The sequence below is a fragment of the Anopheles ziemanni genome, chromosome X, assembly GCF_943734765.1.
Source record: "Anopheles ziemanni chromosome X, idAnoZiCoDA_A2_x.2, whole genome shotgun sequence".
In the NCBI taxonomy this organism is placed as follows: Eukaryota; Metazoa; Arthropoda; class Insecta; order Diptera; family Culicidae; genus Anopheles; species Anopheles ziemanni.
Window position 1 is genome coordinate 7209989 of NC_080707.1, and position 27382 is coordinate 7237370.

Genomic DNA, 27382 nt, shown 5'->3' on the forward strand with positions numbered 1-27382 from the left:
AAAACCGTTTGGGGTCAAGTGAAGCGCAAAAGACATTACCGGGGACGATAGTTAGTGGATTTTGATACACATAACACATTAGAACTAGCCAACATCATGCTGCAGCTCGCCTTTCGCAGCTTCTTCTTCATCGCCGTCATTCTCGCCTACAGCACCGGCATCTGGCGGTTGATCAATGACTACTTCAGGCACGAGTTCCAGTCCTACCTCAAGCAGGAAGCGCAGACGAACAAGTACCTGCTGCAGAACCCACCCGACGGGGTGAAGGTGGCGGTGCTGGCGGGGCGACCTTTTACCGGCGGCGGAACTACCACCGAAGGAGCAGAAAATGGCCCACCGAAAGCGGGCGCGGCCCACCGAACGGTGACAGATTCAATTAGCGTGTTCGCTAACCTGATTGCCGGCGGCACGGATTTCCTCCCGTCGCCGGTGGCCGCAGGGAAGGGGCAGGAGGGGGAGAAGCAGCCAGGTAAGATGGCGACAGAAGCGGCGGAAGTTACCGATATCCGCCATCCCGGGCAGCGGGAGGAGGAGGGAACGGGACAGGAGGCGGAAGAAGATAAGTGGATTGCGTACTGGCAGCAACGGAAGGGGAAGGACGGCAACGGGGGTGCGGAGGCGAACGCGTTCTGTTCGGTCGGACTAAATCCTTCCGAATCGCTGCTAGAAGATACCGAGGAGTGCGGGGAACGCTTGAGTGCGGAAGATTTGTGACGTTACATTTTTGGGAAAAGAGGAGCAAAATAAAATATATGTCAATCAGTTGCTGTCAAGCGGAGTGTCAAAGTTGTAGCTAATTCTTATCATCTTTCTATCCGACTTCGAAGGTTCCTTCATTTTCATGCGCTGTAAACATCACAGTTCATAGCAACGTGAAGAGTAAAGGTATACTCATACAAGCAATTGAAGAATGTCGTTGTCTTATATTCTACGCCTTATACGAGTTAAATCAATAGATTCTTTTCTTTTCTTAAGTACAAGTCTAATTCAGCTTCCTTTGTTGCCAAATCCAAGATAACTGGAATTTCTTCAAGGAGGATTCAACCGGATTCAAGCCGGATTCAATCAGATTCATCCGGATTCAATCGGATTCATCCGGATTCATCCGGATTCATCCGGATTCAATTGGAGCCATCTGGATTCAATCGGAGCCATCCGAATTCAACTGGATTCATTCGGATTCAACCGGATTCAACCGGATTGAACCGGATCTATCCAGATTCAGCCGCATTCACCCGAATTCAACCGGATTCAACCAGGTTCATCCAGATTCAACGGGATTCAGCCGGATTCAGCCGGATTCAACCCGGAGTCAACCGGATACAACAGGATTCAACCGGATCCATCCGGATTCAACCGGAACTATCAGAAATTAATCGGATTCATCCGGAGTCATCCGGATTCATCCGGATTCACCGAAGCTTCCGGAGTCGAATCTAGTATTCTTTCGGATTCGGATGTAGTTTTAGAAAGATGGTGTTCGGATTCCATTCCAAAGTGCTCATCACTAGTTTGAATATGTTTAGAAGATAGCTTAAAACGTAACGGAATTCCTATAAAAAGAAGAATAAAAACCAAAGCTTCGTTTTAAGAAAACCGGATGGACAATACTCTTACTCTTTGACAATTCCAAGTTAGTAATTGGTTCTTTATTTTCCTGTCGTACTCTTTCTTTTTGTTGTTGTCTTATTTTCATATGTTTACAGTAAAAACGTCTTCAACCAACAATAAATCGAGCAACCGGTTGTTTACAAATGATTTCCACCTGCCGACCAGAACGCATTTTGACTGATGGAAGCAAAACATTGGAACGTTCTAGCTCTTGCAATCGCGTGTGAGTGCGTACTGTAAACGTTCTTCTTCTTCTTCAAGACGTAACGGTAATCGGAAGATCGGTCGAGTTTCCGTTTCGAAAAGCAAACACGAACCACCGTCCGGCAAAAGCTACAACAAGTTGATAATGAAAATATGAAAGAAGGCCGGAGTGGAAGGCAGGGGCGCGCACTCATGCGAGCATTATAAATCATTTCTCACCGAGAGCGCACCGGGTCCCCCCCTCTCCACCCCAACCGATCGGAAGCCACCCATATCACGTCTTTGTGGAATTGTGGGTTTTGCGGTTTTCTGCTTCGAGCCAACCCAGCAAACCGGAAGAAACCGAATCAGTGCCGGCTATCTGAGCCGGTTTTACGGATTTTCGAAATTTCGAAATTTCGATCGAAATGTTGGAGGGAGGGGGGATTTGGGTTCGTGGAAAGGATTTACCGGATTAAAATGAGCTGCAAAGGGCCCTCCCCCGAAACGACGGAAGGTGGTGGACCACACCAAGGGCAAAAGGGGAGTTTTCAAATCGTTGAAAACCCAGCGCAAATACAAAAAGTAGCATCAAGGATCAGGCTGCTAGCCGTGGAAAACCCAAAGTCCCAAAAGGTGCTTCAAACAATTCGCGACGCAGGCAACGATCGCGAAAACGAGGGCAGAGACAAGCGGAAGGTTTTCTCGTCGACCTATTTTCACGTTCACGGAGATGATTCCTGGACCGCTCGTCACGACTCACAGGAGTCAACTTATTTACACCTTTTTCCCGCTCCTAGGTAAGATGCGAAAAACTATTTTCGCGTAGAATGTCTAGCGCGCTGCTAATTTGACAAACGCATGACCGAATGCTAGAAAACCAAAATAAAATGGATCACGGACGATTTCGCGACCAATTAGCATTTCCGAAATGCTGTGCTTCCTTCCTCTGTTGCTGTTCGGCAACTAAGAGCATCTTAGCGTACTCGTCGTTCGTATCGATGCGTTCCGTTTAGCGGCGAACAAACTGGCGCTCTTTCTTGAAACGGTTTTGGTGCGCCCATCGGAGCACATCCAGAACGAATTGAGGTAGCTAGCTTTTTGTTGGGGGGGGAGGGGGGATTTCCACCCCTTTTTTTACCTATTACTTACCGAGCTTCTGCTTGACCAGTGGTCGGCAACCTGGCACGTCAGTACCGATATTTGCAAATGATTGTAGAAATAACATCATGTAACACATTAACTGACTAATCGATGAAAATCAATATCACAATCGCTATATGAAAAACATTCATCTACAACAATTTTATAACATACTAGCTTGAAGCCGATATTGTGAAAAGAATTATGGTTTTAACTCTTTACTTGAGAGTTATGTTCGAATTTAACAATTACGATAACGCCATGTTTAAAACGGTTGATATTTCATCGATTTCCCCATGCTGTATAAACCTTGTTGTACAGCTTTGGTGGATACACCTTAACATATTTGTACATATTTAAAATGGTTGATATTTCATCGATTTCGTCGAGTTGTATAAATCTTGTTGCACAGCTATGGTGGATACATCTTGGCATGTGTGTGCATATTTAAAATAGCTGATATTTCATCGATTTCCTCGTGTTGCTTAAACCTTGTGGTACAGCTTTGGTGGATACACCTTAACATATTTGTACATATTTAAGATGGTTGATATTTCATCGATTTCCTCGAGTTGTATAAATCTTGTTGTACAGCTTTGGTAGATACACCTTGACATATGTGTACTTACCTGTTTTGTTGGTTTTAGTAACCGGGAGTATTAATTGTAAAAATGAGATGATTTTATCAAAAGATAGTGACCAAACAAATCTATTCAAAGTTTCAGAATCGACGTTTCAGTAACGGTCGTGTTTTTAGTGTACAAAAAGCTACTCTATTTAATCGATTACAACATATTTATAATTTTTACAACCTTGAAAGCAATGTAAATCGATATTTCGATCAATAATGTTACTTAGAATTACAAAATAAAGACACAGAAAAATCGTTCAAAGTGGGATAATTGAAAACAGAACAAGAAGAAAATCTCACTTAGCAGAAATTAGTAAAACTGCATTATTAGAAATGGAAGAAGATTTTTAAGAAAAATTTCTACGTTCAGCAGTGTTTCGTTCTTTTGTTTTCAAGCGATTATTTTACCTTTCAACCACAAGTATTCATCTAAACAACAACAGGTATGTTTTAAGCGGAGTATTTTGATTACGTGAGTGAATCTTTTTCCAACCTAACTATCAGATGTTGGGCCATTGTAAGATTCGGCACAACAAATTCAGCTGATTGCACCTTCAACAGCTTTACCGTCCCCACTGTGCGGCTGCTGCTAATCAAACCATTTCATTGCCAGGCTACGAGAGAAAAACAATTACCGGGCTGGATGACTGAAAAAAAAAATCCCGAAACAACATATCAGGAAGAAGCGAAACGAAAGCAACGGTCGAAATGGCCGAGCGGAGGAAAAACAATACCGTTGCGCCCGGAGCCCGGAACCTCCACCGCGCTTTTCCGCGAAAGGGCGGAAAAATCCAAATGTCACCCACGCGAGGGGGAGGAAGGTTCACACACACACACGCGCAAGCACCAAGCAGTAATTGAGGCTAATCGGAAGCGAAAGGCAATTTCGGAAGCAATGGGCCACTGGGCGAATTGCCGTACTTAGTTCGTTATTAGGACAATTAACGCACCAGAAAGCACACGGATCGGATGGTTTGGGCGAGATATGTACGTGTGTATGTGTGTGTGTGTATGTGTGTTTTTTTTAGCAGGCACAAGAAGATCTATCTTAGCTAGTTGAAGTATCGATGCCAAACTGTTTTTCACATTAAAAAGTAAAATTCCAAAAGCTAGCTTCGAACCTTTCGATTTGAAATAAAATATAACCGAGTTAACTATAGTTGATGACAGATGATCAATTCAACTGTGTTTTACACTATGTTTCAAGTCGGTTCTGAAGCAGGCGAGGCTTTGCTCCACCAACATAAAGACGTCACGTACGTTACCTTGCAAACAGCGTATTGCATACAAGACAAATCGATGATTACCTTACCCGAAAACAAGGAAAGTATTGAGGTGAAAGAAAAACGGAAAATGAAATGAAACGAAATGAAATGGAACACCCACCTTCTCCTCCTCCTCCTCCTCCCCAGTTCGCTCTCAATTAACTCTCGAGGAAGCAGCAGCAGCAGCACCGTTCGAAAATGAAGACACCGAATGCGGGCGTTGACGTGCTGCGAACGAGAAGCAGGAGGGTGGTGGCCATGGGTGCGGATGTAAGAAGCGCCTCCCAGGCCTTAATTGCGTATAATTGACGAAACTTAGGCTTCGCTGATTGAGGCCTCGTTTGTAAATTTTTGTTTCATTTTTATGCGCTCCGCGTCCCAGTTGGACGATAAAGACGAAGTTGGTTTTTACTATCACCCTCCGGTTGGTGGTAGTAACGGAAAACTCAACCTGAAACAAGGAAGAGTTCGTCAAACAAAGAAAGAAATACTTGAGTTTTCTTCAGTTTTAAATTTTAGGAAGTGTTATCCTAAAGTAGATAATTAAAGTAATGTGCAAGAGATAAGCACAAAACTTTAATGCATTTAAAAGAGCGCTTTAGACGACGTGTCCAGTTGCCTAACAGTAGCATTAAATAGTACGAACCTAAAATAGAAGATAAAATTGATGGTAAGTTATTTTAAAAATGAGCTTTTTCGACAAAAATAGTTGGAAAATAGGTTCCGTTGGGATTTTTATTCTATAAATTAAAAAAAAATCCTGTGAAACCATCCCTGGTATGACAAAATAGTCAACAACAGGTAAAACAAATAATCATTCCTGTATAATTTACGTAAAGATAGTCTATACGTATCGTTCATTCCAACTACTTGAATCAACTAGCAAATGAAGCCAATAACTGGTAATTAAACCGTCTAAATCCCTACTCCTCTCACAATTATCTTCAGCATCCCGACTACTTTGTGTTCTGCGAGTTGCATTTTTCCTCCGGAACCTGAAAATACCCGCACCGAACCGAATTTCCCACCTTTTTCCCACCGGCAAGCGTAGGCTTAGTGGTTAGGATTAATGAAAAACAGCCCGCCGGTTGGCACCGCGACGCTAAGGCCGTCCCGTATGAGCAAATCGCACGTTGGCGAGCGTTAAAAATAAAAACTAAAACGATTTGCAGCAAAAGCAAAACGAAACGCGCCAACGATCTAGACCGTGACGGTGGTGGGGAAGGGGCAACCGTGACGAAGCGCCTAACAAGAGATAAATCAAAAGCTTGGGAGATGCTACAGGAATTGCTCCTGGTGCATATTTAGACGCCCGCAAGTTTATCCACAAACGCGGCATTACGTGACTCTAGTTCTATTGCGCTTCATTTGCACCGAATCAACAAAAAGTGTCGCGCAGCAGTCTTCAAACTTGTTTTTCCAGCTCCCAAGCCGATCGGAAACTTATCACTATTTGCCTTTTTCATCGGTAAAGTGAACTAGGTTTATCTGCAAATATTGCAACGACACTGGAAGCATCTTTTTCCGCAACGCTCATGCTTTTTTTCTCAAAACACTGTTATACGTACAAGGCTTATCCGGAGGCCTTCGATCAAAATTGTAAACAACTGGAAAGATTTATTTTGTTTTTAGATGGTTTTAGCGGCTTTTGCTTCGCATTCTTTCGACAGCACGTGCAGCTCAACAAACACACTCAGCCAAGTCATGAGGTAAACAACAAGAAGATTTCTAAATTGTCGAATACCTACAAACGAAATTTTGTATACATACTTTGCTTCTTATCAAAAGTTTTAAAAACGGTAAGAATTCTAAAGAAGCGATAAAATAATAAAATGTAAAAGAAGAAGGATTGTGTCAAATATCCGGAAATAACCGATTGCTTAACAGGTCAAATAAACTTCGCGACTTTTTTAAGCATTAAAATCAGAAGTTATTACTTTAAAAAATATAAACTGTTTGTACTTTTTATAAACATTGAGTTTAGACCAGTCGATTGATCCTTGACATAAAATTAAGCACCAATCACTAGGCACACATTTCTCCCTAGAAAAGTATAAATAAGAGCGAAATAAACAAAATCTCTCTCTTGATCCTCGCACTTCGTTGTCACCGTTTGGGTAACTATTTGTCGCGTCCGAAACAACGATCCGAAATTTCGCGCTAGATCATTGGTGCCGTGACCAGGATGTTCACGAATTTTGGTGTGTTTTAAGTCTTCGTGAATATCAATCGTTGTTAAAAGCCACGCATAGGAAAGTGTAAAAAACTCTAACGGACCGCGCAACATCGTAACGTTAAATTCAAAATGACCGCCGATTCCATTACGTTTACGTCGAGAATAGTTTATGTTTCGTATCAATTATCCGTCACGAAAGATTCATTCGTGTCATTCAACAAGACCATGTTCTTGCTTAAGATTTTCGTTTTTTGAACGTCTCTGTGAAAAGTGCAAGAAGCTGCCGTAGGACAAGAAGCCCACTAACGAAGAAGTGGATAAAACACGCAAATTTTCGAGCTTTGTTTAATACGTAACTTTCTGCACAAGTCAAAACGAAGTCATTAGGACGTAGACGTGCAAGTTTAGACAAACTTCATGTTATCGAATTGTATCGTAAAACTACCCGCGAAAAGATCCTACTTCGTTATGTTATTTACTACCGCACTATTTATGATGCACCGCTGCGCACTCACATACACACGCAACACGTCACAACACTATCCCGATTCGTTCTCCACTGCAACGAAGCCAGCTGAGAGGAATAATCCGGCGATTAGTGTATGCGACCGCACGATAGATTTCGAAACATTCTCCACTGCATCGAAGCCAGCTGCGAGCAATGAACCGATCTGCAAAACTATCGACCAAGCGAACAAACTCGGAACTTTCTCCACTGCAACGAAGCCAGCTGCGAGAAGCGTACCGATCTGCAACGCTATCGATCACTCGGCAACTACTGGAATATTCTCCACTGCAATAACGGCAGCTGCGAGCAACAGACCAACAATTGTCACAAGCGAATTCACGGTTAAATTTACACACAATTACGCGGTACCTAAGCCTAACGATCACACGGGTGGTTACGGGAACATTCCACACTTCAACGACGCAAGCTGTGAGCAATGAACCTACGCATAAAACTTTGTAAACACTAACTCACATACACACATTCACGGCAACGGACGAGCATCCTTATCGTGCTTTGTTGAACGGTGTATCGGAGATTGAACGGATGAGAAACAAACGTCCAGCGTCGATCGCGAACCGGTATCCGGAAGCATCGAATAGTGAATCGACAGCGATCGTCGGCACGTCAGGCATTCCTACAAGGAAGATTCACGCGTTATAATAGCTGTACACCGCACAGGCCGATGCAAACCTTTTAGATAATAACAATACAGCATATTCGCACGGGTGCATTGAGATAGGCATAGTTTCGCACTTCATCTACCCGTAGGCTCCACAAGTCCATGCACACTGTTATCGAGTCACTGAGGCCACTTAATATCTAAAAGAAATGCAGAAGAACACTATGAAGCATTGTTTTTACCAACGAGAACCTACCTCGATTCGGTTCGGAACGAGCCAGCTATCGAATGTATGCTATCGAAGATCAATTACAATCCACGAGGTTTTTGTTGACGTTACGTCAAGGGGGCGGAGGATGTTTGTACTTTTTATAAACATTGAGTTTAGACCAGTCGATTGATCCTTGACATAAAATTAAGCACCAATCACTAGGCACACATTTCTCCCTAGAAAAGTATAAATAAGAGCGAAATAAACAAAATCTCTCTCTTGATCCTCGCACTTCGTTGTCACCGTTTGGGTAACTATTTGTCGCGTCCGAAACAACGATCCGAAATTTCGCGCTAGATCATAAACTAAAAGGGTTAAATGTTTCAAAATTACAAAAAAGGGGCACTTTTTTTAACTAATGTAATAAAAACACCGAACACGTATTGCTTGAATGTATACGTAGAAAATTTTCAAGCGAAAATGCGAAGGAATAAAACACAAATTCACAGGTAAAAAAAAGGTAACAAGGAAAATCGTTTTCGTTTCGAATGGAAATAAACTAAACGAGAAAGTATGATGACAGGGAGAGTTTTCCCCCCCGGCCAAGGGTCACCAAACTCCCAATGACCGATTGGTATGATAATTGCTAGCGCCGCTGCTTTGCGCTGGAACTGACGAAACCGAAAATCTCTACCCGGGAAAACCGGAGCTAACGGAAAACATGGACGTGGAGAGTAATGAATGCGGTACCGTGTGTGTTTGCAATGCATATACCACACCCCGCGTTCGCACACATCTATCCCTGAGCGGTCGGGAGATGGGAAGTGAAGATTTGAAGATCAGCATAAAATTGTAAAACTGGTAAAGGTTGCAACTCGGCTGGTTTTTTTTTTTTGCAAAAGGAGCGCCACATGACGGATGTGGCTAAGCCGGGACCCAGAAACGAAAAAAAGAAGACTAAAGGTGGAGAAGATAGAGAGCGAGAAAGAGAAAACACAAAGGTTAGGACTTCGGGACGTTCGTGCTGAAGCATCCAAACATATGAATTATGCTAATGTGCGCCACCTTTTCTGAACATTTACCTGCAAAAAAAAAAAAAAAGGACTGTTGCAAATGGCACCACAGCTGGTTTACTCCGTCCCTTTAAGGACATAATTTCCTTCTTCCCTTTTAGATGTTGATTTCCGCTCCGTTCCTCGACGGAGGGAAGCTGAATTGTTTTTTCATCCGGTGCACTGATATTGGAGAAAAAAAACATGTAAATGAACTAGAAACTAACAAAATAAGCGACGAACCTACAATTAACCTCTTTGGTCTATTCATTTCTCTCTCCTTCTTTGAGTAAGTCGAGATTTTCAGTCCTCGCGAGTGACAGAGCATTACATCCCTTCAATTACATCGAAGGACATCCTTTCCGGCCCATCTTGTTGACGTCCCGGTTCTGAAAGCCATTCCAAGGGTTCGCATTCAAATCAAAATTGTTTAAATAAGAGGCGTCCGTCATATCTGTTATTCCCAGTGCATCTTCCCACTGAGGAACTGGGAAATACGGCCTTCAGCACGACAGAAAGTGCAGTAAACTTCGGCAGTTTGCTACAAGGTCGTGTTAGCTCAACGAACTGTTCAACGGAACCACTTTATTCCAATCTCAAATTTTATTGTATTTTGAATAGCCTGAATTGCTCTATATTCCCAGTTTCCTGTTCCTTTCAACGACTTAAGTATCACTATTATTCATCAAGATGTTCTAACAAACAATAACATGTTTCCTGCTCAGATCCCGAAGAAATGCGTTCCGCCATCTTGTTTTTCTGTTAAATAAGTAAGTTAAATATTTTAAACATTCTTTTCGTCATTTCCCGAGCTCTACTGTAATCTAATCAACACTACAATAATTTTAAGTACACTGTGCGTAAAGTTTACTGGAACAACTAGAAAAAAAAACAAGTATCTGCCATTGAGTACTTTGAATTGATAACAATGATTTTCTGTTCAGGTTTAATGACTGTTTTCAAACGTCGGGTACTAATTTTTATTATTAATTATTGAATGTTTTGTTGATTGTCATATGCTTTATTAACCCCTTCACAGTCTCAGTGTTTTATGAGATTTTTTTGTGATTTAGATCAATACTGTGTTAAATTTTGTTCAATTTCATCGAATAGTATCGCATAAATGAGTTAAAATATACAACAATGTAATGACATGTTATTGAAGAAGATGCACTTAGAACAACAAAACAAAACTGTTAATGCAATATCCATAGATGACTTGTAGGCAACTCGAAAACAGATTAGTGAAGTGAAAGAAGAAGAATTGAAAAACGCATGAAGAAGCATTAGGTAAAGCGTTAAATGATTCACTTTATTACACAAACGAAAATGTACAAAATATGTCTTTTAAGTACCATTTCCTTGTCCGGATAAAATAATGTTTTCGTTGTAATCGCAATGTAGCATGACCTGTTAATTTTGTAATCCAAACGATGGTGATTTTTGAACATTTGTCACCTAGTTGAACGTGCGGGCAACGTCGATCAAGTATGTTTATACGTGAGCTCTTTGTGCGGTGGTGCGAAAAAGGTAAGCACTGTGATCTTCGCCCTCTGCGGTGCTAAGCTGATACAGGTTTACTTCTTCGCCTTCGCGCCAACCGATTAGGCAAAGTTGAAGAGTTACTCAATCTGGAAAATTATAGACTCCAAAGCCGGCCATTATGCGCACGTCTGGTGAGTCGGGGCAGACAAACAAAGTTCCAAAACATTCGAAACCCGAGTGTCGAGTGAGCCGAAAACAGTGTGTACAGTTTCGAAGCACCCCGGGTAACAACGTCAGGGTAACGTAACAGAAGGAAAATAAACCAAACCCAGCGCGAGCAACAACGCGCAACCGTGAATCGCGTGCGCGCATACAATAAACAAATAAAAAACAACTGCACAAAGAAGACTGATATTAGAAGGTACGAACCAGCACACGAAACAATACACTCATCATCGCAGAAGGCCTGAGCAATCCAGGTGGCGAACATGGGGTGGAGGAGAAAACAACCTAGCCGGGCCAGAAACGGAGGCCCTTTTAGGAAAGAAGCGATTGGCAAAGGTGGCCAGAAACCTGCCAGGCTTGAAGTAGATTCACTTTCACCACGGAAGTATATTTAAACCCTTGAAAGTAAACGACAAAGTTACTTTACTTCTGCTATAATGATAAGTTTTAGTTTAGGTGGGAAAACATACAGTGCACTTAAAATAAAATTAGGATAAAAGAGATTTTTAGTTTTTGTTATTTACTTGTTTGTTTCTATTGTTGTTCGGTTTTTGTATCAACCTTAAAAAATCAGCGCTTTAGTGGCTAACTTTGCGACACAGAAGATTTTAACACGTTTATTTAATTTTGTACCCCCTTTTTGGATGATGTGGCAGTCAACGTGTCAATAATTGTTGAACTTTACTTGTTCTGTTGCTTGGCGATTCGAGCAAACAACACTTGTGTGCGGTTGTGGCAAAATTTTTATTGTTTTGTTTTCAACGCTCGTCCACCCTCGCTAACCACTGTGCAGACGAGGAAAACAACAGCAATAATCGCAGTGGATTGGTTTGGTTGTTTACTTAGCTGCCACAATCACGGCGAATTCCTTGCGTCAAAAGAGGATAACGTTCGATTGAATGCTTGCGCGCGAGCGCCAAAAACAGATTAAAGGAGGCGAACAGGAAAAAAAGCACACAAACACACACTCGCAACTCGCGCAAAACAATCCGTTTCCCTTGACCTCTAAAACCCTTTCCCCTCCGCGTCGCAATCTATATTAACCCCTTCCTCCCGACAGTTCGGGTTGGTTTTAGCTTCACTTGCCGGTAGGCTGCACTTTGAAAGGCGTTGTTTTTTGGGGTGGAGCTGTTAAGTTTTCCTTCTGTTGTTTTGGTTTTGTTTTTTTTTTATTTTTGCGCACACCGAGCTTTGGTGTGCGCGTTTCAATGGGTTATTTTTTTTTTTTTTGCTTGTTTCACCCATTTTTCATCATTATATTTCTGTACTCAAGCCACCGCACATGACCTTCATCCATGTCGTATCTGACGCAAGATTGTCCAAGAGAGGGTAGGGGGAAAAGACATCGAGAAAACGAGACAAATTACAAACGACAAGCTGCTAATGAAATTCACCCCTTCCCACAAAGGGGTGCGGGGGGGTAAGGAACACAATAAGACGTCGCTTGAAGAAGATATATGGTTTTCTGCAAGGAGTTTATGTGGAGTTTTATTTTAGACCAAAACGAAACCCAACAAGAAGCTTTAGAGAGACAACGATTGCTTTTACGATGGCGGTCTTTTTTCCTTTCAAGTGCTCGGCGCCCCGGAAGCCCGTCATCATAACGAGGAAACATAAAATGAAGCGCATCCGTACGGTGTGTCGCGCCCCGGCCCGTCCTCACGTTCCGATTGGTGTTTTCCAATTACATTAGTATCGGAAGAAACGACGTTGGTTGTGCAATTCATACCTAAACGGTTACATTTTAAAATAACGCCTTTTCAATACACATTCACCGGCTCGTTATTTTCCAACGTCGGATGGTGAAGCGGTTAGACTGAGTGCAATAACTATTCACCCCATCATTATTTTAACGCAACGGAATGAGATTCAAAACCTACTTGCATTCTAGCTAGACGAGGGAGTTTGCTTTCCAAAGTGGAATCAATCAAATATCTTTCAAGACCAGAATGAGAAAAAAACCTTACAAAAAGACTACAAAATTGAAAATTGTATTGATAAAGACCGGAAAGAGAAGTGCACAAAAACTTTCACAAACGTGATTGAAAATTTCATTCAAACGAAACAAATACAAAACCACGATGCAAAACAAAGAAAGAAATATGCATGAAAAATATGTTAATAACTGAGGTATTAAATAACGAAGGAAGTAACAATGGAAATACATTTAAATCTTTGTGTAAAATACGAAAAATTATAGGCACAAACCAGTCAAACTAAAAAAAAAAAACAAAAAAAAACACACTAAGAGTATTAATGGCGAATACTTCAATAAATGGAAAAGTGTAAAAGTATCGTATCATATACATTCTTTTGTGTTTAGCAAATATTAATGTATGCAAGAATAAACATCATGTGCGTTATGTCAAAACTGTCAAAAATTGACGTGCGAATTAAAAAGATTAGTGGCTTGCAGATAAAAATGGATGCTTTCGAGAGGAAATAAAAAGGAAAATGAAACTGTAGGTAAAGTTGTAGAAAAAAAAGAAACTTTACCGCTACTATAAATCGAGGTACAAAAGTGTGCACAGACCAAATCAACGTTAGTGTTGATAAAACACACAAGGTTGGACCCCAATGAAGACCAATAAGATCAAACTTCCGCACGGAAAAAAATGTGCACACATCGGTCAAACCTGGCGCATCATATCGGTCAAAGCCAAGTGGAAGGGAGGGGTGGGCTGGTGCTGCTCCGGGGCGGAAAATGCTCGGCAATACAGCTAATTAGAAAGTGAGTCGCCACAAGCGACAAAACAACGTCGTCGTCCGCATCTTCAGCCGCGCGGATCCAACCAAACCGGATCAAACGTCATGGCACGTGCATCCGGTGAGCTAGCGAGCCTCTACCCCTTTTCCTCCCCCCACCCCGCCGTGTAGGGTGGGCTTAAATTTACATTCCTTTTACTGACACGAACACCACACCGGATCGGGCAAAGTCTTTCAAGCTACCGGTGGCCAGCAGCAGCGTGTGATTGAACCCAATCATTCTCGTTTCTACGCTGATACGGTTGCTTTCTCAACACTTCCCCCCACCCCCTCCCCCTTTCTCTAACGGACTACCATCACATTAATTCCAACGGCGACGAAGACGACGACGACGACGACGACCGGTCAAGTTCACCATGCGTTCCTCCGGTTTTGTGAAAGTTTTGTCGTGCCCGGTTTCGGTAGCGGACCAGCTGAAGCGGTGTGTGTGTGTGTGTGTGTTTGTGTCCGGATCAGCTGAGCCAACGGGCTCTCGTTCGTTTTAATCTTCCCATTCGACAGATTTTTATCACAAACATTGGAGGAAAACGTGAAACGTCAGCCTGCCCTTTCAGCTTCTGTAAGCTTTTTGGTGCTCGAACCATATTATCACACCATAAGAAGAGTGAACAAAATGCCAGAAGCTTAACACAAACCGAGCAATATGGGCCCATGAGCATCACTTGCCGAGAAAACGGTAAAAAGTAACACAAGTAGTTAAAAAAAGGGTGGTGGGGAAAATTTAGACAACATCTAATGATGATCATGATCAAAGAAGATAGTTTAGTTGAAACAAGATGGAACAAAGAGTATGGAAGTAAACAGGAATACAATGTGTAAGCATCCAAAATACAAATCTATAAAAATAGGAATTTGTAAATCAAAATTCACAACGACAAAGTTTATCCTTTTCCTTGTTTTCCACAATATAGAAAACCTACAATAAATAAACAACGAGAAAACCGAACATATTAATTATTCCTATCATTTTAAAGCTCTGCTTTCTTATTCATGATGTAGCTCATTTTAGTTTGATCACTGTTTCTTCCTTTTTCATTGTCTTTGTGATTGTTTGTCATCAATCTATCTGAGTCTCAAACAACTCAACGTAGTTTTTTATAACGAAATTTTAAAAAAGATAATTTTCTTTTTGTCTGTTAAGCTCTTCATAAAGATTTATTCTCAAAACAAATTAATATCAAAAACTAGTTGAAGCAAAAAAAAACTGTTTAAGAGAGGAAGACCCCCCCCCTCTTGCTGGAGGAGGCGTTTGTGGGAAAAGCATAAGCACCAACCTTCCATCCCTCCATCCCCCCACACCCCAACACTTCCCCTCGAGGCAATGCAATGGACGCGTTTGAACTGTTATCTGCGAATTTCAATTATCACTCACCAGCTCACTTAGCAGCGTGTTGGGGAGAAATTTTTACGATATGACCAGCTAGTCATAAGCGAGGGAGGGGATACAGCCACGGGTTGGAAGAAAAAGGAAAAAATAAAAACAAAACAAAAGTCTGGGAGAAGATGGGCACCGTCGCGGGAAATCTTTTTTATTTCCGAAGCCAAAGCAAAACTGGCAGGCGTGCACGAAAATAACAAGCCGAACTTTTTCCGGACGCGTAACTGTTACTGCGTGTTGCGGGGGGGATGGGTGCGGAGGGAGAGTGAGGAAAAACTTACCACCAACTCCCCCGAAAACGGTACTCCTCCGCCAGGCGCGCGATAACGCGATTCGGGCTCGCGGAAAAAATGGATCGATAATGTTGCGCTCCAAAAAAGGGAGAAGAGAAAGAAAGGGAAGCGAAGGTGAGGTGAGTGAGGCGGGGCAGCAGCAAACAATACCATTTATTTGTACCGACCAACCACACCGGGGGCCCGTGCGGTGGCCTAGGAAAATTCCAGACAAATGAAGAAAATCCTCCCACCGCGCCACGGTCTGGGAGTCATTTGGGGGAAAACCCTCCCTCAACAGGTGGGTGGGTTCGGGCAAATCGGGGGGGAGAAGTTCGAGCTTCTGTTGCCCGAACCCCGGACTCCGGAACTTCTTCCGGGGCGGAAAAACGCAAGAACAACAACCTTCTGCTGCCGTTTTTGACTTGCGCCCGCCGTTTCTGGCTTTTCGTGGCAATTTGGAGTAGATAAGAGAGCGATCAAAGGTTCCTGCGTACTTTCGAGAGTGATAAGTACCCGCGGCACGGATACGGGGGGGGGGGGGGGGGGGGGGGGGGGAGGTCGTAAAACTTATTCGGCAGAAGACCAGTTCCTTAGGAGCGCTTAAACACTTCGCGTTCATGGTAGTGAAATGTGTAAAATAAATTAAAACTTTCAAACGCATGAGAAAAAAGAATCAATCCGTTTTATCCACGTTCGGATGAAGGTGTAAAGAAGGAAGGGGATGGGAAAATTCAAAAACAGAAACATATCTTTGCTAACATAATCACTTATCAACAATAAACAGTAGCTACATATTTGTTGATAATCTTCTAAATTTCTCACCTCAAGCCAATACTAATAACTGAGCACTTACGCCAGAGATTTAGAATGATTTGTCGACAAGTATTGATGCAACTTTCCATGTTTTCAGTGTTTTTTTTATTTTTCCATGAGATTTTGACAACCGTCAAAGAGTTCGGCCCTTGAACAAGCTTCTGGTAAAAAAAAATACTCGCATGGAGTAGTAAACCTTATACCCGGATGATTTCAATATCCAGATATAGGGTATGACCAAAGCCTTTCGAACTTCTATGGAATGTCATTTCTTCCAACGTTTTCAACTTCTCCAATAAAACATGTGAATGTGTCAGCACTTCATGTCTCTTATCATATTATTTTCCTGAGAATCTTCAAACTTCTGTCTAAGAGTACCGTTTGCAGGCGTAAACGAAAGTGACGGCGCCCTCTGGTCTGAATGAATGGTGCATCGCATGTTTACGCAAGCACCGAAGTCCGCGCCGGATTCGTGGTAATAAAAACCAGTTGGGAAACAGTTAAGAATAGCAATCTCGGAAGCGAGCACTAACGGCGGAAACATGAAACGCATCGGAGATGTGATCAAAAATAGACTATAAAAACCGAGGCACGCCTCGCGAGGTTTATCTTCCGTTCCGCGCTAGTTCCTGCACAGGAATGGAGATGCATATGTAACGTGCCTGGTGCAGTAAACAGGCGCATGTTCTAGCCTCCCACGTGTGCGTGTGTGTGATCTTGCCCAGAATGCACCGGGATGGAACCAGGCGGCAGTGTTTTTAAAAATAAAACAAACGTTTATCGATATGCTCCCCGCGAAACGGGGAGGACTTCGGAAAACGGCGCTTCAGGGGACGATTTATGACGCCCAATGCTTGTCGAAAGTGTTTTGTCCTCCGCAGCCCAGCTGTCACGGTTTCCACCTTTTTGTAGGCGATTGAGTTCCAAACCCGGTTTCCCAGGGTTATTTTAAATCGCCCTAACACGCCCGAACACGATAGTGCCAGCACACACAAGTATCGAGAAGAGCCAAGAGGGGAATATTGTGCATCCGATAAGCCACGCCGACACCACTGCTTAAGCGTGACGATTCCGATAAGATTTAGCTAAAGACGTGACAAAATAAAGGTCAACGAATAGTTCCTTTACTTGACCCAAGAACAGCGAAAAGCAGCAGAATGCTTCAAATAAGGAAGAATAAAAGAAGTAACAATATTAAGATATCAAAACAGAATTGTATTCCTCTTTTGACATGCTTTACTAGAGTCTGCGAAGAACAAGTAAGCAAAAAGGCAACTCCGAATTTTCGATTGCATCTGTCAATAACTCACGTTGCATCGTAAAACAGCATAAGACGGGGGGAAAAGCATTACGACTGAACTACTGGAGAAGATAAAAGAACCCCGGTATCTAGGACTCGCCTTTCGTTGCAACGAGAAGGAACGATGCCATAACATCATCGCAATGCAAACGTATCCAGAATGCGTCAGCAATAAAGCAATAGACGCCGATAAGAAAGCAGCACATGTTTGTTATGACTGCACCGGAGGAAGAAAAATAACATCGGGCAAAATATCAATCGAGCTCGAAGCAAACTGTGAGTTGAAATTCTAGTCTCCGAGATACAGTAAGAAACTTTCGATAGAATCAGAAGCGCAAACAAAATGTCGTTGTGTTAATCAGAGAGTACTTTTAGTTTCCTTATACATTTTTTTTTTTCAAACCATTCTACCTCAACTAGATTGAAGAAATACAATGAACAACTTTCAGTTGTGTACACGTTCTCAAACATGTTGAGATTATTCTAGTAATCAGTACCATAGGGAAATGAAAACTCAAATTCGGCGTCCGATTATAGTATTTTCAAACAAGCTCTCAGCATTCTCGTTAAAAAGATCAATGCAGTAGAAATCAACATATCTATGCTAGGTACACAATTATGGAATATTCAACGCAACTTACTTTTCTTACGAATAAAACAAATAGAACGAGAAAACATTTCTAAATAAAATTAAATATTTAACGAATGAAACATTGTACAGCTTTTTTGGGATTCCCTTTCTGTATCTGTTTCTTCTAAACGGTCCTATGCAGCATCGTACCAGTGTTTGTCCGCTGCGTTATGCTTCTCAACTTGATCGTTGCGTTGTAAACAAAAAAAACCCGTCCTACAACTAACAGATCTCCTCCATGTGGCCATCCAATGTGGTTCTACCCATCTCTCTCTCTCCATCTTTGCTCCTTCGAAAATCTTGCTGTTTCTTAAGTTCACACTCCCGCATTCAAACACACACATACTCATACGCTGCCCTTTACCCTATCGACTCGAACCGGGCCCGCTTCCCATAGCATCATAGCGTTTTGTTTTGTGGATTAAGAAAAAATACCCACTTCACGCGCGCGGCTTTGAGAGAACTCAAAACCCGTCCGCGTCAGGTAGAGATCGAGCCGGGCGGGTACAGCAAAAGCCCAAACGGGCCCAAAACACGGCCGAAGAACCCAAACCGTTTGCCTTCGTGACCCACGACCACCGCCAGTCCTCTCCGATGGCCGATCATAAGCCGTCTCCCTTCGGCGGCCTGTCTTATGTGTTGTCTTATGGTCGCCTTTTCTTATGCTCTGCTCGCATGTCGATCACGAGTTGGCAGCGTCCTAAACCGATTTTTACGATATTATTCTGCCCTCAACTTCAGCCGTGTCTTTTGGAGGTGGAGGTTCACGCTCGTATGTATATATGTATGTGTGCATCGCGAAAGCAGCATCGCGCGGGGGACGAGAGATTGGTAAATCGGCGTCAGTTTCACATAATTTCACAACTCACTTAAGAGTCCATGAACATGATCCTCACACTAGCCTTCTTGCCGCAACAAATGGATGCCATTGGAGGCCGCGAGATTGCTACAAATAGATCAACAAAAATATTATTAACCTCATCTAACAAAGAATTGGAAATAATGGAATAGAATAGAAACAAACATTACCCAAATTTGTCTGCCATCAGCCACACATTATGTCGGGATTGAATTAATTTTTCGATTTTTTGTCGCATATAATTACGATAAAACTTACCAAAACAATTCCCTATGATTTCAACTATTCGATTGAATAATTGTGTTTAAAATTTCTACAAATTTGTAAAATACATTTGTACCAGGCAGACCATTTTATGATGGAACACTCTTCCTCAAGGAAAATAAATTCCAACATGATACGATATCATGCTATATCGATAAAAAGAGCCCTAGAAGGAGCACTAAAAGAGTGTCAAATGGATACAAACAATTGTACACCGAAATTGACACGGTATGGGTCCCGAATACAGTCCATGGTCCATTTTAACAGCCTAACTAATTTTTCGTTCACTAAAATGGGTGGAGAAAAACTAATTAAAACACCACAGCATCGTCAACGTGTTTCTTCGCCCCGTTGGATTTGCTGTTGTTTTTGGTGTCCATACCAGTTGAGAGAAGAAACGTTAAATGGGCAGCGCAGCGACCAACAAAACTAAAAGAAAACAAATGGCTTCCGACAATAAAACAAACAACAGGCAAAAGGGGGAAAAAGTTTCTCCTTGGACTTTCACGCGCGTCTCGAGATGGCACATCACGCATCCGATTTGCACCGGGGCGTGTGTTTCCCGGTTCACTGAAACTCCAGCAGCGGTTTGGTGGTCATTTAAAGGTAGATTTTATTTTAAAATTCAGGCTGGCTGGCTGGAACGCAAAGATTAATTATGGTTGACCGTGTAGAAAAATCTTTCAATTGAAAATGGTGGCACCATAAATGACACACGCCAAATGTTTAGGTGACAAAGGGTTAAACAAATGGCCGCTACAAACCAGCAAGAGCTGGTGAATAGCAGTATTGGTCGAATTCAACAACCTGCTGACAACCGGTGGATCACAATGTGTGTTTTATAAAGCAGAGCAAACAGCTCAGTCGAACTTTCACGCGCCGCAGACGCGTTTGTGTTGCAAAATGGTCCTCCTCCAGTGGCCGAGACAGTTGCTAATACATCTTTGAATAATAAATGTCACCTCTAGGTGAACCCCTTCGAAGCCCACCCGAAGGTGCAGCCATCCTCGGAACAGTTTCCCTCCACAGCAGCAGCAGCAGCAGCAGCAGTGAAACAAACGCAAGCCCGCGGGCTCCAAAACGGCCACTAAACATGTAGTTGTGTCAATGGAGCCCGAGCACGCCGTGCCTTTTACGAATGGCGGCGGCGGTGAACGGCCGGGGACGCTGGCTGGTAAAGGTTTTGGACCGCTGCTGGATGTAGGGCGGCGAAGGGCAAAACCTTTCACATTTATTGAATTAGCGACCGACTGAATTCGTACTGCTTCGTTGCTGGTCTGCGCCGAACTGCCGTTTAACAGGACTGTTTTACTACGGTTTTGGCGCTAAAGGTAGATGCAGTATTCGGTGACGCCGAAAGATGTTCATCAGAATGAAATAACACTACGCAACAGAACTGCTACAGCAGACGAACTGAAAACTTTACGGGAAATTATAATCAAATGCATTTTACTGCAATAACGTCGATGCTATGGAATCGATTGATACTTGGCAGCAACCAGTAGTAAGTTATCCAATAACAAATACGTTAACTTAGACTTTAGTTCGATAACTTATAAATCCATGCATCAGAACTAGTGCTCTTTGTGAAAATGTGTTAAATGATACTAAAAATAAATCAACCTTTCTAATAAGGTATGTACGTTAGACTTCAACCAATGAACAGTAGAAGCTGTCGAGTTCAATAACTTTTCACGTTGATAGCGTTGTTATCTTCCAGTCTAATTTCATCGTTATCATCCATGTAGAAATCAGACGAAACATATTGTAATTTTTGGATGTCGATTTTCATAACCAACTCAAACATAACAGCCCAAGGACGATGTGATCGCCGGGTCCCAATTTTGAGTGTTTAAAGGCAGTACTTTACCGGCAATCGCCAATCAAAACTCTCTCTTTCTCTCTACACGGATAAATTAACTGCTTAAGTTTGTGATAAAACCGGGTGTTGGTTTCGAGGACTTAGATATTCATCTTCGCAAAGCAGCTGAAGTGGTTCGGGGTCTTCGGACACGTTCACACCCCATTTGGTTTCGAATAGTTTTAAATTGCTCTTGAAGCGGATGATTCCTTTTGGTGTTTAAACTTTCAACCGTGTGACCAACGGGTCCGGTTTGGTGACCCACATGCCGGTTAATGTGCTCCGTAATTGATTGATTCATTCGGAACATGGTGGTGGCATGGGAAACAATCCTCCTCTTTATATCTCGCTCGCATATCGTATCCCAACACATCTTGTTTGCAAACATGCTGGTCGCCTTGCGTCTTGCCATCGTACCTACAATTGATTGTGCGTTGTGGTTAGCGGTAGAATGCGTGCTGTTGTCTTATATCTGAGCCCAACCCAAAGGAAGACAGTGCCAACACCTACCTTAGAACTCGCTGCTAGTTTTTGGTCGTCCAGCTTCAGCGACATCCGCCCTCGAGGTACTCGAGCCAAGGATCGACGACTTCACGGTTCACTCGGCGCTCGGTTGAAGGTTGATTTTCGTTTTCATTCGTTGGGAAATTGGGGTTTTGGGGCGGACGCCAAAATCACTGCGCGGAACACAAGGGCATCACCGCACCCGCTTGGTGGAGAGGGAGAGCGGAGGTTGATCGAAGGGTGGAAGTAAACAAACTGGAAAGCCGAAAAGCTCCGGTTCGGTATATTTTATCGGTTGATTGTGCTGAGACTCCTTTTTCTTCTACTTTCCTGCGCGTCTCCCGACTCACACGTACACACAAACAAGCACAACAGAAACACAACAGCAACAAACACGGCACCAATTTCGAATCAAAACCAAACGGCGAGCGGGTGGGTACAGTACTTTTCCGAGCGGAAGGGAAACAATTAGCCACTTCCGATTGCGCGCAACGTAAACCCCAACTTAGGGCGCATCCGGCGTCATCCGGCCACCGGCCGTCGGGATCATAATACTCGGCGAGGCCAATTTTAACACCATTAGAATGAGCCTTCTTCGCCACATTACCCCCTTGCGCGCCGGGCGATCAAACCCCCGCACTGCCCGCCCGGTCACACACTTCACACACGCACCGCACACTTGTTGCCGGAAGGTGAAATCCAGACGATCGAAATTTCGTCACCCTCGCGAGAACTTTTGCCCGTGGTCGCACTAGAAAAACACTCCCGCGTGTGGCATTTTGGCAGCATTTAGGCAGCTCAGGGGAGGAAGAAAACGGGGTTGCGGGCTGTTGGTAGTTTGCTGCCTCCTTTCTTCCTCTCACAAACGGGCCAACCAAACTATTTCACCACGAAACACTTGCTACCACAAAAACACTTGCCTCCCGTTGAACCAGGAAATCATATACGCAGCAATCGAAATGTGCGTCGTGATTTTAATGTGAAACTCACGTTGGCTGAAAGAAAGAACGACGACGGGGGTGGGAAGACACTTTTCGGACGAGGATAAACACGCGAGCCTACAGCCGGGGCGTTGCGTACCGCTCGAGTACGGTTATCCGTTTGACGGTTCGGTTGCTGAAGCTGGTGCGCCCGTGCGCTGTTGAATTTGAAATCGACGGGGCTCTCGGGTATCGCAGCGCAGCGTCGGCATAAACAACACCACTACCAGGCAAGCAACCGTGGTATGCGTACGATCCTCGCTCCAATCTGGTACAGCACGCGCAGCGCGGCCACCGATCTCTTTTGCTCAAGACGAACGGCTTAAGAAAGATTGAGCGAAATGGAAAGCATCGCGCACCAGACAGGGATGGTTGACCGGCAGCGAAGTGTCTGTGCGCTCGCTCTTGGTGAACGTTGGTAGGTGTGCGATCGCAGTACGATCGGCTCGAGCCTACCCTTGTGCTTTTCGCTCGAAAGCTTGACAGCTGTCTAAGCTTGACAGCTGCCTAAGCTTGACAGATGGCTAAGCTGAAAGCTTATGGCGACCGATCACCTGCACTTACGGTGGCTAGGTCAAGCTTCGGCCTGAAATGTTTCCTTTGCATGTTTCATACTGCGTTTTACGTTTAAAATTGAAAAATCAATCAAACGGCAACTGTACGGAGAGCTGGGCGTTAGTTTCGTGTTCATATTTGGTGGTTGTTTTGCGTAAGCGATCCCCAAACATTTTAAACCTTACGAACTGTATGTAAATGCTTCAAAGTTCTGTGGTCGATAAAACGAAATGAAGACCGATAAACCAAAATAAACATGAACATTCCTTGATATCCTTAACCACATTGAGTACAAAGGGGAGAATATTTTTATCTCTACACAACAACATTACATCGCCTGAAATGGGCTGAAGCAGAATATCGGATGAAGCAAGAATACCAAAAGAGTTCACTTGTCAAAAACTCCGAATAGCTCTTTTATGGATCATCAATCTGGTAAACCAACCAATAACCCCAAATGTAATAAAGACTCCATAGTTGAACCATCATATAGCGCAAAATAGCAAATAACTAAGCATGTCACTCTGATTTGTTTGATTTCTTTCATTTGCAATCTGAAATTGATTTACTCGCTTCGGATCAGATTCATTTCTTCTTTTTTACGTTCTGTTTTGGAATAAACGACAATGAAAAAGTCACAAACAAACGTCAATAAACAACGTAAATAATTTTGCATGGCAGATACCCGCCGCTTTTATTTAACACGAGCTGGCATAGGCCTCGAGAGGTGATCCTTTGTTAGCAAACGATCGTACTGACACATCACTCCGTCACCGTATTGTTTTGTGGTATTTTGTTCTTCATCCGTTCCGAAAAATTAACATAATAACAAACTTTGGTTAACACTACCTACAACACGCCGTAATGGAGAAGAGATTCTAAACGCTAGTGGTGCATTCTGGCAGGAATGGGGCAGCCTTGGAGACGTCTGGCAGTAGAGCGCCTTGCGTAAGTACCGGGCGCCTTACAAGCGAATATCGGAGTCTAACCAGTACTAAGTGGCTAAGTGTACCCTACAGCTAGTCGGTGTGCATGTTGAACCTTATCGCTAGCGAGCGCTAGGGCTCGGCTGTTTCACTCCTCGCCGAGAATCTGTACACTTCGCACGGGTTTCTTGCTGAACATGGGCAGCGGCGTGGCGGCCGAAGAGGCAACCGTAGCTGGGCTGTTCGGCTGGTGCGGTTGGGTCTGCATTCGGTGGTTGGATTGTGTTTGCGGCCGGGGTACGGAGGACGCACCCTGCAGGTGGTGAGCAAGGTGCGGCAGCTGGGAACTGGATGGTCCGGTTGGGGCGGCTAGCGGTAGCACCTCGTTCGAGCCGGAGGTCTGAATGGCGAGCATCAGCATGCGATAGAGGAGACTTTCGCGTACGTCCGGCGGCAGGTAGTCGCCTCCGCTCGCAGCCCGAAGTCCAAAGCCGGAAGTGGAGCCAGCACCGGCTCCATCGAGTGCTGGTTGGCGGAAGTACTGGCCGTGTCGACGAGCAGCTGCTGGCTGACCGTAGCCGCCATCGGCTTCCCCATCCGGACCGGGATGCATACTGGAACTCGGCGCGGATGGGCTGTAGAGCGGGTTCTGATAGCCAAGACCGTGATCGTACGGCGATCCGTAGGGGTATGGGAGTGGTGGGCGTGGGATTTGCTGCTGCGGATAGCCGCCATTGTAGGGTCCTCCTAGACCGAAGGGCGATGGAGACGGCCCCGGGTAGTAGGGATTGTACGGGAAGCCACCGTTGTAGCCACCGTAGTAGCCTCCAGCGCGGTACCGGCTCGCTTGCTGCAGCTGCTGATGGCGGAAGATCAACAACTGGAGGATACGCTCAAAATCGCGTGCGGTTAGCGGGCGTTCGGCAGGTATGTCGTAGTAGTACGGGTTGGATCGTGCGCCCGGATGCGTCGGTGGGTACTGGGCGGGATTGAAGGGCACCGGGATGGGGTAAGAGTTCTGCTGCTGCTGCTGCACCTGCGATCCTCCGTAGCCGGTTTCAGCAGATGGTTGCGGCAAACCTCCACCGGTCAGCCGTCGCTGCTGCCTGTACGGCGAAATGCTGCTGAGCTGCGGGTTCTGATACTGCTGCTGGGCGTCATCCGGGTCGCGCTCACCATCGTCGACGCTGTTCTCGGTAACTCTGGTGGCGTACGGCAGACCCTCCTGAGGTGGCGGCAGTGGCGTGAAGGACCGGGCGAACTGCGGGGGTGGAAGTCCGTACGGCGTTCGGTAGCGACCCTGTGGTGCAGCCTCCCGAGGACGGAACTCTACCGGACGCGGGCGGAATATCGGCCGCCGCTCGTCGATGTCGGACTCCACCTCGCTGGCCGCTACCGTGGCAACTCTGTTCGCGGCCGGGATCTGTACGACCGACGCCGAGCCCGGTCCATCCGTCACGTAGCCGTGCTCCAGGGAGGGCTCGGTGGACGACTCATATAGGACCTGGGCCGGTGGTGCCTCATGGCGTACACTAGGCCGGACCGGTTGCTTCGCGTACACCCGCTCTTTGTTGAACGAACGCTCGCTGGTCGATGATCCACCGCTCTGTCCGGCCTGAACCTGCAGCGCACTCTGGATCTGGGCTGCTCGCTGTCGAGCCGCCAGTACGGCGGCTGGAATGCGCGGTGCGGGATGGGTCGTGTATAGCGGCTTACCACCGCCGGCGGTGAAGATACTGCCCAGATCGCCGTCCGACTGACCGTAGACTATTTGCTGCTGCTGTGCCTCGTACTGCTCGCCCGACTCGACGGTGGCGGCTGGCGCCGCGAGCTGACGGCGCAGGAAGTTCCCACGCACCGGTTTCTTGGAGGGCGCCGACAGGTGGCCGTACTTGCTGGTGCCTTCGAGCCGCTCGGGGCGGGCCAACTGCTCCGCGGTTTTGGACGTCTGATAGGGTAGCGGCGTTGGGCGTATGATGAGCACCGTGCTCTGCGGTTTGCTGTGCAGCGAAGACATATGTGAGGAGGCGGTCGTCGGCTCACCGAACGCACCGGCCAGACTGCCGCCTGTCTCGGCAGTCGGCTTCGGTGTGGTCATGCTCTCCGTCACGCCGCGCGGTGTGCTCATCGGTGTCGTCATCGTCGTGGCGGCCGTAGTTGTCGACGTCGTGGACATCGAGCTGCTCATATGAGCCGCCGTCGTAGCGCTCGTGGTCGTCGTTGACGATGGATAGCCGGGCCGCTTGCGGGGGATAGTCTGGATGACGCTCGGGCGCAGCGTGCTGGCGTGTTGGGGCGTGTGCGATGGCAGATGATGCTGCGGCGGCTGATAGTTCGGAGGACGCCTGGTGGTCGGCACGAGCAGTTGATGGTGCTGTTGCTGCTGGGAGCGGTTGAATCGGGGTGGAATATGCACCACGTCCTCCTCGGTGGTCGACGACGGCGAGAGCGTGGTACCGAGTGCGGCTGGCCGCGGCGGCTGACCGCTACCACCGTACGAAACTCGCTTGATGTCACCGTTCACGTCGATGTAGCCGTACGTACCCTTGATGTTGCCGAGCACATCCCGACTCTCGATCTTGAACGTCCCGTCCTCCGCCTCGTAGCCGACGGTGTACGAGCCGTCCTGGTTCACCTTGCGGATTTGTTTGATGATCTCCAGCCGCTGCGGGTCCTTCGTTTCGGCCTCGCTCAGATCGGACGTGGATGACGTTTCCGGCTCGAGCTCGGCGAGCGTCACTGGGAGGGGTGTGTGAGTGGACTCCAGCAGCGAGTCGGTCGTCGTAATGGCTGCCACCGTCGGCATGCCAGGTCCCTGCAGAAGAACCACAAACGCTGCAAACGTCAGCGCCATCCACGCTCTAGCGAACCGCTTTTCACGCTCCTTCCACATCCATGGTGCAGTCAGTGCGAGAAAAAAGAGAAACAAAACAGATCCACAATTAGAAATGACAAACTACAGTTGCACAACATAAATAATAAATAATAATAAATAATTACATAGAGAAAGATTAACGAGGAATGAAAGTTAGAGAAAAGTCAGATTTGGGTTTTTACCAAATAATGTATGTTAAACAATGTTTTATGTATGTTTAGCAAAGAATTTGGTTTATAGAGATTGATAAACAAAGCAAACGGTATGGGTCTGAAATCTTGCA

At 45.0% G+C, this 27382-nt stretch overlaps 2 protein-coding genes across 2 annotated transcripts; one reads left to right on the forward strand and one right to left on the reverse strand.

Annotated features, from left to right (window-relative positions):
- The first annotated feature begins 44 nt into the window (after positions 1–44).
- LOC131290665 (uncharacterized) lies at positions 45–714 on the forward strand. Its single transcript, XM_058319829.1, has one exon. The coding sequence runs from the start codon at positions 97–99 to the stop codon at positions 712–714; it is 618 nt and encodes a 205-aa protein (XP_058175812.1). The 5' UTR covers positions 45–96.
- Positions 715–24372: 23658 nt separating this feature from the next.
- LOC131290667 (uncharacterized) lies at positions 24373–27117 on the reverse strand. The gene has a single exon (XM_058319830.1). The coding sequence runs from the start codon at positions 27115–27117 to the stop codon at positions 24373–24375; it is 2745 nt and encodes a 914-aa protein (XP_058175813.1).
- Positions 27118–27382: the final 265 nt, after the last annotated feature.